The sequence below is a fragment of the Lissotriton vulgaris genome, unplaced genomic scaffold (genome assembly GCF_964263255.1).
Source record: "Lissotriton vulgaris unplaced genomic scaffold, aLisVul1.2 SCAFFOLD_798, whole genome shotgun sequence".
Classification (NCBI taxonomy): Eukaryota; Metazoa; Chordata; class Amphibia; order Caudata; family Salamandridae; genus Lissotriton; species Lissotriton vulgaris.
This window is the reverse complement of record NW_028243133.1, coordinates 546311-560771: the sequence shown is the minus strand read 5'-3', so window position 1 is coordinate 560771 and position 14461 is coordinate 546311. Positions and strand designations below refer to the sequence as shown.

At 41.2% G+C, this 14461-nt stretch overlaps 1 protein-coding gene across 3 annotated transcripts in view; it reads right to left on the bottom strand.

Annotated features, from left to right (window-relative positions):
• Positions 1-14461, bottom strand: part of ATF2 (activating transcription factor 2) — a 403773-nt gene that overhangs the window by 325760 nt on the left and 63552 nt on the right. For all 3 annotated transcript variants that reach the window (XM_086948508.1, XM_086948506.1, XM_086948507.1), the window contains exons 3-5: positions 13171-13267; positions 8887-9005; positions 4931-5059 (exon numbers count right to left, since the gene is read on the bottom strand). In XM_086948508.1, coding sequence (XP_086804634.1) covers positions 4931-5059; positions 8887-9005; positions 13171-13267 — 345 coding nt within the window. The remainder of the gene's footprint in view (positions 1-4930; positions 5060-8886; positions 9006-13170; positions 13268-14461) is intronic.

Here is a 14461-nt window from a genome sequence, read left to right as displayed (position 1 = left end):
AGATGACCAAATCTCAGAAACCTCCCGCCTCCAATACTACCGGTTAAGACAATGGGCCCTGCACTCTACAAATGTTCTAGACACCGCCCTCACCCCTCACACTATCTGAGAAACTAATTCTCTCATTTGCAGGCAGACAAAAGCCTTAAATCCAAAACTTACTGCAACATAGAAGCCTCAACATCACCCATTGAGAATCCATACCAATCACAATGGGAAACAGGCTTGGCCACGCCAATACCGTTTAAGTAGTGGAAGGAACTCTAGTGTGATATTCCTAGAATACATAGAAACATCTCTAACACAGAACCATATTACAAGATAATGTACCAATGCTACTTCACACCTATATGCGTAAGCAGAATCTACCCCTCTGCATCTATACTCTGCTGATGGTGCACATGGGGATCTGGTGACTTCATGCACATATGGTGGTCCTGCGTAGCTATCCAGACTCTGGAAGGAGGTCCTGGACCCCTTTGAAGGGACATTAGGATCCCCGTACCATGCCAGTGTTCCGGGTCTCAGTCTGACCATGCTTGAGCATATGGTGCTTTCTGACTGGAGGAAGGCGTGTCATATGACTTCAACAGCAAAACAGCTCATAGCCCCATTTTGGAAAGAGAGGGAGGCCTCTTTGGCTTCATTATCGTTTAGTCGTCTTAGGCACACATTAGCAATGGAGCAAATTTCACACAATCGTGCACTCAATGAAGAGAAATTCACAGCTGGCTGGCAAGCTATTATTAGCTATATGTCAAAGCTTGAAGGTTTATGCTTTACCCCAGTCAGATTGAAAGCCCTCCAGCTTTTCGACTGAAGTTTTAGATGCCTGGAATAGTAGGGATGGGAACTCCATCTTGGTCTTGGGCGTGGTAGTACTTCATACTGTCTTGGGGAGGGTCCAAGACCCCAGTGGCGTCCCCCCCCCCAGACACCAACCCACCTCTAGGTGTATAATACCCCCACCAGATGTAAACAATGTTTTGGATAATATTTTCACATCATACAATTCTCTGGCCCTCTCCATCAGGTCTGCTCTCTCCCACAGAATATGTCCTTGCCTCTCTTTTTTTAGGTTTCGCCTAAGTGAAAGCCTGCGCACTGCGCAGGCTTTTCACGCAGGTGAAAACTAATGAGAACAGTAGAGTGGCTTTGGAATACGCCCTCTGTTCCATTGGCTAGCTCCATAAATGGAGGCTAGCCATTGGAACAGAGATCTGTCCGTCATGGCCGGACCAGATTCGTGGGCGTTCCCGCGATTTCTTCCCTCTGCATCGTCATCGCGGCCGTGGGCGGGGTTTACTTCCCGCCCCCCTCCCGCTGTCCGTGTGCCTGCCCGCCCCCCTCCCGCTGTCTGTGTGCCTGCCTGCCCCCCTCCCGCTGTCCGTGTGCCTCCCGCTGTCCGTTCATCCATTCGTGTCCCCGTTCCCAAGCACAAGCACAATTGTCACTGTCATTAAATTACAAGATATTTTGTGGTAATCTTCTATGCCTTTTGCAAGTGCACACAATCTCCATGGATCTGTCGGTTGCACACTTCATGTCCTCTTTCCCATCTACACCACAAGGGCGGTGCATATGGCTCTTATAAACGAACGGGTTAACTTCTCAGATGAGTTCCCAAAGTATGGCGGGCAGGATTGTTAGAGTATCCCTAGCAAAGGGGGTACAGGATCCCGAGCAAACGGCTAAACTAAATGGTGCCCCTTCACCTGACAGCAAACCTAGAACCTTCCAGCTTTTTCGAATATTTTATTTTATTTCTCTTTAATATGATTTGCTTCATGCATCTTTTGTGGGGCTTTAAGTAAATCAAATCACAGATGTTTAACATTTCACCCGCCGATTTACCTGTCAGCACAGTCTCTCTGGAGAGGGGAAATATTTCCAAAACGAGGCTAAAAACTTCTTTAAAAGGTGTAAAGTTTCAATGATTGGCCAGTAGTCAAGACAACTATGCCACGCTCTCTTGCAGCTCAATTTTCCCCCTTTTCTTCTCACGGATTTCAGGACAACGCTGTCTTCAACCCACACCATTAACCCGACAAACGTCGAAAATAAACCCCACTCCTTGGAAAATTAAACGAATCAGTCTGCAAAGTGCCGTCAAGTCCTCGCTAAGATTTCCCCTCTTTCGTCCTCAGCTTTCCCTTGACACGGGGGGTGGAGCCTTTCCTTTGAGAGCGCGCGCTGCTGGTGACCTGCAGCAAAAGGCAGGGCCCTAATAACCAAAATTAACATGAATAGCCGAGCCTTTAATGGCAATTACCGCTACTCTCGTCACCATGGCAACGTGCCTGCAGCAAACAAAAATTGTCCTCGTTCCCGCCCCCCTCCCGCTGTCCGTGTGCCTCCCGCTGTCCGTTCATCCATTCTCTGGCAGACAATGCCTTCTCCATGATCAAAGGAGCAAAAGGATGGGGCATTCACAGTGAAGATCATGCTCACTCTGCAAGGGATATTATGAATAGCATAACCCATTTAGCTGCAAGAAATTATCTGGCTAGTATCTTGGAATATGCATTTCAGTGAGAAGGACTCTGTTCGTCATTAAAAGATGCTTTCCGTTAACCCTTGCTCGCTGTCTGTGTTTGGCTGCATACTTTCTCAGCATATTTTCTCTTATGTTAATACACTTTTTTATTTATGGGTTCTCGTAACTTCAACTGACCCTGCTTTACAGAACTGTGCCGCAGTTTATTATAGCAAGTACATTAGGCAAAATCACATCACTCAGTGAGAACATCTTCTGTCCGGGATACCACTGTTACGCAATAACATCCACTTCCCCTCTCTGACTCTAGCTACCACAGAAATCACCCCTTGACTCTACCTTTGCCTTTGACCTACACCGCTCCACCGCCTGTCAGCTAGGTTCATGCTTTACAAAGGCCACATAAATACATACCTACCATGAGGGACATTTTTGGTGGAAAAGCTCACAAAAAATACCACTGTGACTGCTCCAGTGTGTGTGTGTGTGTGTGTGTATGTGTGTGTGTGTGTGTGACTGCTCCAGTGGGTGTGTGTATGTGACTGCTCTGGTTGTGTGTGTGTGGGGGGCTCTGGGTGTGTGTGTGTGTGGCTCTGTGTGTGGCTGGCTCTGGGTGTGTGTGGCTGGCTCTGGGTGTGTGTGGCTGGCTCTGGGTGTGTGTGGCTGGCTCTGTGTGTGTGTGTGTGGCTGGCTCTGTGTGTGTGTGTGGCTGGCTCTGTGTGTGTGTGGCTGGCTCTGTGTGTGTGTGGCTGGCTTTGTGTGTGTGTGTGTGTGTATGGCTGGCTTTGTGTGTGTGTGGCTGGCTCTGTGTGTGTGTGTGTGGCTGGCTGTGTGTGTGTGTGTGTGGCTGGCTCTGTGTGTGTGTGTGTGTGTGTGGCTCTGGGTGTGTGTGTGGGTGGTAGTAATTGCTGTCTGCTGAGCTCGTCCTTAGGGTACAATAGTTCACACATTTGCGAGAGATTAAGCTATTAGCAATGTAAATGACAATGCCATTTATTTATCTGTTTTCAAAACCAACACATAAATACAAATTTTGTCATTTACAATGCCAATAGCTCTAACTTTTCCAAAGGCAAAACCGTTGCATTGTAAATGCTTGTCTTATTTTCTGGCCTTTCTATTTTATCTCTTAATTGTTGAATATATTTTTCAGGCGAGGGGTGGTTTAGGATTTGTTGACTGTCAGAAGCTAGTACTCATCGCATTTAATGCCGGCATGGCCTCCACTTGAAGTCCTGGGGCCAGATGTATCAAGCAAATTCGCATTCGCAAAGGCCTTTGCGAATGCGAATTTGCTAAATGGAATGTATGAAGCAAAATCTGGTGCAAAATAAGGAATCGCAAAATTTGCGATTCCTTATTTTGCAATTGCATTTAAGGAATCACAATTTTTGCGATTCCTTAAATGCAATGTATGTAGCAAAAAAAATTACCAAAATGCCCTTAAGGAATCGCAAATTACCACCAACTTCAAGTTGGTGGTAATTTGCGAATTTCTTGAAAAATGCCCATTTTTGTATTTTTTAAAGTGCCATATGATGCACATACATGCCCTTATGGCATATATGTGCACCACATGTGCACCCATGCTTATTTCAGGGGTCTAACAGGGTGTCCTTTGGACACTCCTGCACCCTTGAAATTATTCTCAATTTGCGATTAGCAAATTGCGAATCGCAAATTGAGAATAATTTCACATTCATTCCTATAAGCCTCCTGGCCCATAGAAATGAATGGGAAATTATTCCTTAATTGCGATTAGCAATTTCCTAATCGCAATTAAGGAATTTTAAGAAATCGCTAAAAAATAGCGAATTTCTACATACATACCATTTTGCAATTCTCAAATAGCTAATCCTTAAAAATCGCTATTTGAGAATCGCAAAAGTGTATCTTGATACATCTGGCCCCTAGTCACTTGTTGCCTCTGTATACCAACTGACTGACTGTGCTTCTGAAAGCAATTTACGGATTATGCTTAAGAATAATGTTCTTTATTTACCTGGAAACATTCAGCATAGGAGGATGCCTGGGGAATTTCAATATAAAGGTGACTCAATGTAGAGGACAAAGTTGCTGATAAAGAGTTTGCAATGGGTTTGTGCTGCTGATGGTGAAAATGGTGAGGGTGCATATTATGTGTAGGCTAATTTGAAATGTATTGCTATTCCGTGAGAAAAAGAAACAAGTAGTTGGATAAAGATGCATGCAAACACAACCTAAAAAAGGTGACTCTTAAAATCTTTCTTCCAGTAGTGATGATAGTTGTTCTCTTTCATATCCAATGCCTGAGGAACAGAGCTAGAATATAAAGAGAGAAGCTGACCTTGTGTGATCTAAACTGGGCACTTCAGCTATAAAGCATTGCTTATGATTCTGGATTAAAATATGTGCAACACTGTCTTCGAAGAGTTAGCTTGTTGGAATTCTAACCTTCTCATCGCTGGTGGTGGACTCTGGATGAGGTAATGGGCTCTCCTGGTGAGTTGCCTCCACAGCAATGGGCTCTTCAATTTTATGCCTTATGACAGGTGTTGCTAAGGGGGATAGGTCCAAAGGCATCTACATAACAGACAACACAAAGGAATATAAATATATTAGCAGACAAAAGTACTAGACATTTAAAATTTGATAGTGAACTTTACAACGAAAATGGCTTTTTTACTTATTACATGACTTGCATAGAACAGGTGTCCGCAGAACTCCTAGAGCACGTTTTTATTAGTACAGCCGTTCTATGGATTGCTTCACTGTATTTTTACAGTTGTAAAAGATGAGCAGAAGTAATTTTCCAAGTCTGGTGTTAAAGTAAAATCCCATTGTTTAAAGTCTCACTGCAATGCACGATTGCTCGGAAACTATACCAGAACATAGAACTTCACAGATATGCATATATTCCAGATGTGCCTTTATCTTCTTTTATTCTTAATGCATAAAAATTAGATCACTAACCATTCCAGTAGCAATCGTTGTTTCATCCGCTCCATTGCTCTGCGTCTAGGTTCGTGCTCTACAAATGCACATACAGTATAGATGCATACAAACATCAAGTGAGGAACCATAAGTGATTATGCGTTCTAACATTTTCCTTATCCCTCAAGTGAATCTAGGTACAGGGGCCTCCTTTTACATAATGAGATGCTGAAATTCCGCTTCTCTCAAAGTGTACAAGCGACTATCAATCTGGTGCTCTTCCATCTACACCATGTCGATAGTATGAACCTTGGAGAATCCCTACAAGTAACTTTGTTGCTACAGAGAATCCAAAACGCAGCTGGGAGACACAAATCTTAAGATTAATGTCCAAACTAGGAATTCACCAGCCTTTTAGTCTCTAGACAGGCTGCCTGGGTCCAAGAGTACTGCTTTCAAAGCAATGTGTATAGTTCATCACCTCAGTTGAATCTTTAAAAACAAACTCTACAATTACCAACAAAGTAGAACTCTTCGATCTGTGATGGGCACACTATTGACGATGCCTCTTTCAAAAACAAATTCAACGGTCTAAATTAATTCTGCATTCAGACAGCTAAGATATGAAACTCAATTCCCGCTAGAATAAGAAAAAATAGCAAACATCTAGAATTGAAGGCAGCATTACATACCGAGCCCTTGATACATGCTTAAATACTTACATCCATAATTAAATAGAAGGTATCTGCATATGGGACTGTGTCTATTAACACACTTTTCCTCAATAAGTCATGCTTATCAACATCACCACACCATGTTTAGACTTAGTCTAAAAAACGTATGCACCTAGGTAGCCCAATTGACAACCAACACCTTTTTCATCCATACACCCAAAGTAGGCGTCCAGAAAGCACTGAGACCCAATCATGGGTAAAAGGCAAAACAAAACAATACAATCAAAAACAATTACAGTACTTGAGCAAGTTTACGGATAAAAAACGCCCTGCCCTCAAATACCAACATGAGCTAAGAATCCCATAACGGGAGATAGAATAACGGTCCATGGGAGGTATATTGGGACATAATCATAACGTTTTTAATAATGATGTTAATAAATATGTGTGTACTTCTTTGAGGGTTATAATGCCCTTCATATTCACTGGCACATAAGAGATTCATTGACAGGTTTGTCAGAATCCTAACAACCTTCCCCACATGACCATAAACTCAGTGTTTAGGGTTAGCGGCAACTGCAAGATTTTTTATTTTCTGGAAAAATTACAGTTTTCTTTTTGGACATCTACCAGGTGTAATTCAATTTTTGTTATAGAGCTCTACCCATACTTTCACACTGTTTTTTTTTCCCCTTTTTAAATCAGGCCCCTTTTCTTTTTAGTGACAGTGGCCAAGAAACAAAAAACCTAAGCAACATAAAGCAGAGTCACAGGCGAGCGAAAATGAATATTTACTGTGCACATTACGATCAATGTTTCAACTAAAAGCCATCCGAAAACGAAATCCCAACAATCATATATGATAACTTAGTCATGGTAAGGAGAGGAACAAGGCAGGCAGAAGAAGACAATGAACAGTTGGGTTACAAGAAGTAAGCGAAATTCAAGTGACAGATGTTGACATAACAATATAGTACATCGAGAAAGAGTCTAACATGATCAGCCACAGAGACACACGCACACACACACAGCACTGAGTCAAGCACAAGTGCTGTGCTGTCCCATAGAGACATAAGCTAGCCTGGCACATGCCCTATTCAGTATGCTGGCTCTTCTTCCTGTGATAAGGCATTGGACCTTTCAGGATTTGGTTAGTCACAAGGATTTTGGTTACATATAACAAGCCAGCACTTTTAAGTCTTAAAGTCACTAATATTTCTTCACAATGCATAATGCTGTTATTAAGTTTGATAGTAGAAATGTTGCATCTGTAGGATTATTTTAATGTATAGAGGATGTCTGACTTTTATGACTTAAAGCATCTCAAAAGTATTAAAGGAATTTCCTTGAGTTCTCAGTTGTGTAAATATTTGTGCATGCATAAATGTAACTCAGCGCACAACACTACATGTTTAAACAAAACAAAAAAGGTCATTTTCTGGTGTAACATTTTTGTTTTTCCATGACAATTGGTGCAACTCCTGTATCAGAAAATCCTGTAAATTGGCATCATTTCTGGCTCTGTGAGTCCACAGTATTTTTGTTGCACACTTAAGCTGAACATAGGAGTGCAAATTGCTTTAAGAAGCAGGCTGTAATACATTTGAAAAGGAGAACCTTTGGGTGCGTCAACACAAGCAGCCGGTTACAGAAATTCAGGAAAGCTCCAGGCTCCTCTTCTGTTTTGTCCCCTCAAACAGCCACTGTGTCTTAGGGATCTAGCCCTTTCAACTTGCCTTTTCCCAGTTCATTATAGCAGGGCGAGAATTCTGCTACACTGCAGGGGAAGACATTTTTAAAACGAAAAGGCTTCAGTCTGTCACCACAGCGTATTGGCTCTGTGAATGACAGTCAGAGCTTTCACATTATATTAGTATGTGGGTTTTTTAGGTCTTTTTGGGTGGCGTTGGGCAACAAAGCTCAACCTGGACTTACTATTCATTGAGCTTATTTTACTTAGTCTATTATAGTTTTTCTCTTTTGGAACCTTTGTTTTTTGGGTTTTCTATTTTTTCTTCTAATCTAGTTAAACCATTTCTGAATTACTTCTGGGAAGGAAATCTTCCTGAACTGCGCCTTTGTATCTTTTCCCAATGCACTATGGAGGCTAATCATTTCCTTGTCTTCTCCTCCTCTTCCAGGTTATTCACAGGGTACAAAGCAGGACATTCAGTTTGTCGCAGGTTCTCCTCTTATTTAATAGCGTGATCGCTCTGGATGACTCTCTGTCTTCTTGTCCCCCATTCTTCCTGATCCTCTTTTGGAATCTTTACTTGTTTCCTGTGATCCCTTGTGGTTATACAAACTCAATCAGGTTAGAGCTGCCACAAGAAAGTTACCTCTCCAGACGGTTTTATCTTCTTGTCTTCAGGTTTTCCCCCAATGTATGATTGGGTTATCTTGTCCTGTTTTCTTCCTCTCCCCTTGGTTAACCTACACCCCATCCAGGTCATCAAGGTGGCAGACAACAAGAGCAGGCCTCATCTTCATCAACAGAAGATCAAGACACTTTCGATCAATACTGACCAATTACACAGGCTCATTTTGGGGAACTTAAACTAGAAAAAATATACACCTTTTAACAATCCCATTTTATCACTCTCCTACAACTGCCTGAAAGGGAGTTGTAGGAGTTGTTATGCATGCAAAGGATGCAGGCATAACAACTCCTTCCGAGTCAGAATGCTCGGTGAGATAATACATATATTCACCACATTTATAGATTTAAGAGCAATAAAAAACAGAGATGAACCACCCTATCACAGCTTAAATGTTCATTCACAGCAAGGGTTCTAAACTTACTTTCTTGACGTCATCGTCAGAAACCTTCTTGAAGTCATTTTCAAAAGGGCTTGCAAGCTCATTAAATAAGCCCACTTCCTCGCAGTTCTTCAGAAATCGTGTTGGCGTCGGAGTCTGGTCTGAAATTGCATTTAAATAGACAAAAATATTATTGCAATTACAGCCACCTACTTTGGGATTTAATTTGCTAAATTATTATCATTCAAACATACAACTCATTGCTAAATGTCTTTGACATACTCCAGTCAATACCATCTCTAATACAATCAATGTGCGTAGCTTGTGCGTCTATTGAAATCAAAATCAATGAATCCCCGAAACAGCATGCTTGCAACATAACCACTGAGAACATTAAAAACTGTAAGTGAAAATGGACAGGCTGACAGTGACAAGCTTCATTTTAATTAGCATCCAAAATACAGGTAGACGTAACTTACTGACTGCAAAGTAAAGCACATTTAAAACCTGCAAACCAGTTAGTTATTTATGTATGCTACTACAAAATGGCGCAAAGAATCTGAAGCTCACCTTCCACAATGCTGTATTTCCTCTGCCTACTGGCCATGATTCTAGGTCACTAGCTTTTTTGGAATTATGGGCCGATAGAGGAAGCCTTTTGTGGTCGCAAAGTCTGAGATTCTCAAAACTGTAGGCTTTACATCTGCAAAAAGGCAAGTCTCAATGTACTAAAGATACACAGAGGTTTAAATGGCGATCCAACCTGCAATGTGCACTTGACTATTCATTACAATTTGGAAAGAGAAGAGGCAGCAAAGGATGCATGCATAACAACTCCTTCCGAGGCAGAATGCATCAATGGTTTGAGACTGCAATTACAATTACCATTTGCACATTGGAGGTTGTCCATGAAGGACTACACCATGCACCCCCAATGTCATTCACAGGAAGCAAGTTTGGAGGTCTGCTGTCCCTCGCAGGCCTCCGCTCCTGCTTTTGCAGGCATTTTGAGGGATTCAATAACAGACTCTCCTCTTCCTTCATATTAATAGGGCACTGATTCTTAGAGCCTTAATGAATGTCATTTGTGCACTGTAAGTCATTACTATACCCTTAACAGCCCCACTAAGCTGCATTTATTCCACATAAGGATTAATCAAATAATTATTAGCTGACCCTACTTTTTTCAATCTCTTTATTTCATTACTCGTTATTTAGTTCATCCCATTAAGACAATACATTGTAATATACTTCATTTACATAAAGCTTTATCAATTGTCACAATAAATAACTTAATTTATATATGTATACAATGACATAACAAACACTCACAACCCCCACATTATTCTTATGTACACAATAAATTCATACTCACTTCCCCCAGGATCTCCTATTGACCAAGGTCCTGGAGGGGGGGGGAGTGCTTCTGACAGAGTATATGAGTAGGAGTGTATGGTGTGCATGAGAACGGGTGTAGGGGATGTGGGGTTTGTGAGAGTTTAAGTTATGTCATTGTATACCTATAAATGAAATTAAGTATTGTGACAATTGATAAAGTTATATCTAAATGCAGTATTTTATAATGCATTGTGTTAACAGAATAAAATAAGTTAACAAGCAATTAAATAAAGAGATTGAAAAAGAAAGTGAGGTCAGCTTATCAATTTATGATTAATCTTTATGTAGAAGGAATGCAGGTTAGCTGGAATGTTTAACATTAAGAGAATTGCTAATTGCCAGCTTTTTCAAATCTAGAACAGAGGTGGTTTGTGGTTACAACACCCTTAGCAGTACAAATATAATCTCGGGCTAGATTGCAGATGCAGCACACAAATTGCATCTGTGAGTGGGCCCGAAATTAGTGCATGGATTCTATTTATGCTTCATGCACTTAAATAGAGCACTCCCGCCATTTGGATGCTCCCGAAGCACTTTGGGCATCTGGCTGACCTTCTTATGTTCTGGAATTCTCATTGCCTGGAGTCAAAGTGGTCTGCTTATATTATTTTTGGTTGCGTTTCCTATTTTTAAAAGTAAGTCATTCTAGAAAGTAGCTAGGAAGATTGGTGTAGACTAATGTATTGTTTTGTACTGAAATATATTAGATGGAAGATCCAGGTGGATTAGTGATGTCTATGGCTAGGGATAGATGGTCATTGATAGTAGGAGCTGAGATTGCAGGTTACTACAGCATGTTCGTATGATGGACACAGTGTGCTGTCACTTCAGGACAGCAAGATTTCAGCTCTTAAAGGGTGCAATGTGGCATGTGATGTTGGTGCAGCCACCGTTTTACTGCAGGTGGATTTATCTCATGCAGTAAAGTTAGACATCTGAACATATTGCTTTGACCACGGACTACAAAGTAACCCCACTATTATGGTGTAATTATTACAAATAACAATTGCTCTATTTATGGTACTGTGCTACGATATTGCTCTGAACTCTACGTGAAGGCAAAAGTCATCTGCAATATCTGGAGAGTCAGCAGAAATGTTGGACTAAACTGAAGAAGTTGTTCAGAAGCATCCTACAACAATGCATGAAAGTGATGTCAAAATATTATTCCAACGGGTATTTGTGATTTTGACCATTGAATTATCCCAAATCAACAAAAAGAGAGGTAGGGAAAGAAGCGAACACTCTTAGTCCCCACTGTAACTAGAAAGAAAACAACAAAAGAGTGTTCCTTGGTTTGGAAGCACAGAAGTAAACGAGCACAAGAGACCAACAACACCAATTAGGTTTGTTTAGAAAGCCCTCACTCACCGACCTGGTCGGTGACATGCTTCATCATCGGGCCCCACTGGGTGTGACCGAATGTCACCCCAGTGTGCTTCAACGCCAGATTTACTGCGGAGCGGGTAATGTGAAGGTGTGAGGGCTAGGTGATGAGTTACGAGAACAGAGTGAAGTGGTGAATTAAAAATGCCTTGTATGTATCAAAAATTGATTTAATGACTGATCATCAAAGACATAATAAAAAATGTGTTGGTAAACAAGGCCAACTAAATTGGATGGTCTGTTTCCAATAACATTACGTGATAGTGAATGGTGAACATGTTTCTGCCAATGTTGGTGCAGTTAACCTGGCATTCGTCAGGACCTAGAGTGATTAAACCCCGGCGGTATGGGCACGCTAAGGCCCACCCTACCAAGGGACGTCTAAACAAACCTAATTGGTGTTGTTGGTCTCTTGTGCTCGTTTACTTCTGTGCTTCCAAACCAAGGAACACTCTTTTGTTGTTTTCTTCATTGAATTATCCCACCATAACGGCCTTCTCACATTACATTGGCTCTCCAGGGATGGACTCATTCAATTTAAAGCTGAAAGACTCATCTCACAAGCCTTGCCTCAGATCTGGAAGTGGCAGCTATATAACTGTGTTTATAGCTTTCTGGAAGATCTGTATGTTTCATCTAGGACTCAAAAACGAAGTTCACTGATGATTTGGAAGCTAAGGAGTAATCATCGAGAACATCAGTGTCCATGTAATACCATCTCATGTTTCCTTTATATCCTAAATCAACATTCAGGTGTTTGACAAAAGATGCTGAGAAAGTCAAAGTAGAGAAGAATGGTCAAGCCCACTGTTAAGTGCCTATCTGGGATAACATGATATAAGGAAAAACAGATCACTGGCTGGAGGAATGCAAATACATTGGGGAATTCAGGAGATAAGAATGATTTAACTGAGATAAAGACATATTTCTAGTGAAATTGCAATTGATGCAACGATTTATTAAATACAGTTTGTGTTATAGCTGGGAAAAAGCGAACATTTTTTACAGGACCTATCAGGAATGCATTTGAGGGATGTATGTGAGGGTTCAGGGATGAAGTCAGTCCTTCCGCCCTTGTGCCATGTCCCTTGGTCACAAGACTGATTACAGAATCTCCGATTCCTTTATTTTTTATTACATTAGGAATTATATAGAAGATATATTCACAAGAAAATTATGCAAAATATACCTCAGGAATATATTACCCTTGTCAGCACTGCAGAAAAAACAATGGCTGTCGCATCTTACAGAAACAGTATTGAGCAGTCAAAATGTCAGTTGCTCATCTTGGACAAATTCTGACAGAAGACTAGCTCAAACCTGTGGCTCTTTAACATTGGATAGTCAACGTATTGGGACCTAAAATGTCGTATTTCTATTTTTTCGTCTTTGCTATTATTAAAAATCCATCAGCCCAGTGCATTTTAATTTATCTAAGATTGCTTAGTTTGCATTTTCAAAAGTTGTTTAGCATACATTCACAGAAACTATTTCTCCAAACAAAGTTATAACAGAAAATAGTGAGAAAGAGTAGGTACTAACCAGCAACGATCACACTGTCATTGCGTGCAGGGCCAAACTTCAGTGTCATCTCATGTTTATGTTTGTGGACTGACAAATGATCCTCATTGGTAAAACGCTGTAGGAAAAAAAGATTAGTCATATATTTGCTATGTAGATGTCTCGCTATGAGCAGGACGCATTGGATCTAAAGAAAGAATACATGTCCCAACCATAAGAAAGTTTCTGGTTGCCTATTAAAATACATTTATAGTATGGACAATTTTTCAGAGAGAATACCTCAAATTAAAGACAATGTGCAGAGACCTAATCAACAAATAAATTGTAAAGTATACGTTTATAAAATCACAAAGTCTCAAAATTTATCAGTTCTGCTTGTGGATTAGTTTGAATGAATATCTTCACCCAAATGCACCCCTCGGCTGAGAGAAGCCAAGAATTCTTCAGCACCTCTCAGTTGGCAACATCCAAAAATATTGCTAATCCAAAGAAACATTTCAGACTTGTGCCCTATCAGGGACCGGGCTCTGTAGACAGTATGTGGATGTCTGTATGTGTTACTAGAAGTAATGGACTCGTTGGTCCTAGGAAGAGCCCTTAGCGTAACTTTGCCTATCAATGAAAAGGCGTTTACTATGTTAAACGTAAACTCCAGGGCAGCGATTTTATAAGGGAAGTTACAGTACTCTTTCTAAAAGCGGACAACATTCTATGTAGTACCTAGAAAGGGTAACTCTGGAGAAATTCTAGTAGAAGGAAGTATCTTCTTTATTTCATGTCAGACACTCTAGGTACAGCATTGGCTCAATAGCTTCTAAAATTCATCACCCTCCTCCTAGGACTCAATGTTAGGATTCACCTAGCATACACACCACCTTACCACTTTATAAGGGCAGAGCACACACAACACTCACACAACACTCACACTCTATACTCATCTCAAAAAGTGTACTTAAGAGCAACCCCTTGTTGTAAATATTTTTGTCCACCCTAAGCGTGGAAGGGTATACTCAGATGTGAGTCCCTTGCTCATTGCACCATCAGGATTCAAGCAAGCCGGGCCGAAGAGGCTGAAATGCCAGAAACCGGTCCCCGGTAGCTTGTTTCCTTCCCAGTGTAAGAAATGGCTTTTGTAGTTTGGTTTGCCCTGTTCCCATCATGCACTGGGACAGGAACAGACTAATTTGCATACAGCCAGGTTCTGAAACTGGGATGGTGCAGTGAGCTAAAAAACGGTGTTGGATCTAGCCCTGATCTCTTGACTGGGTGAGAGTATTCTGTTTAATTCAGAGACTCTGTCCCTCACCACCCC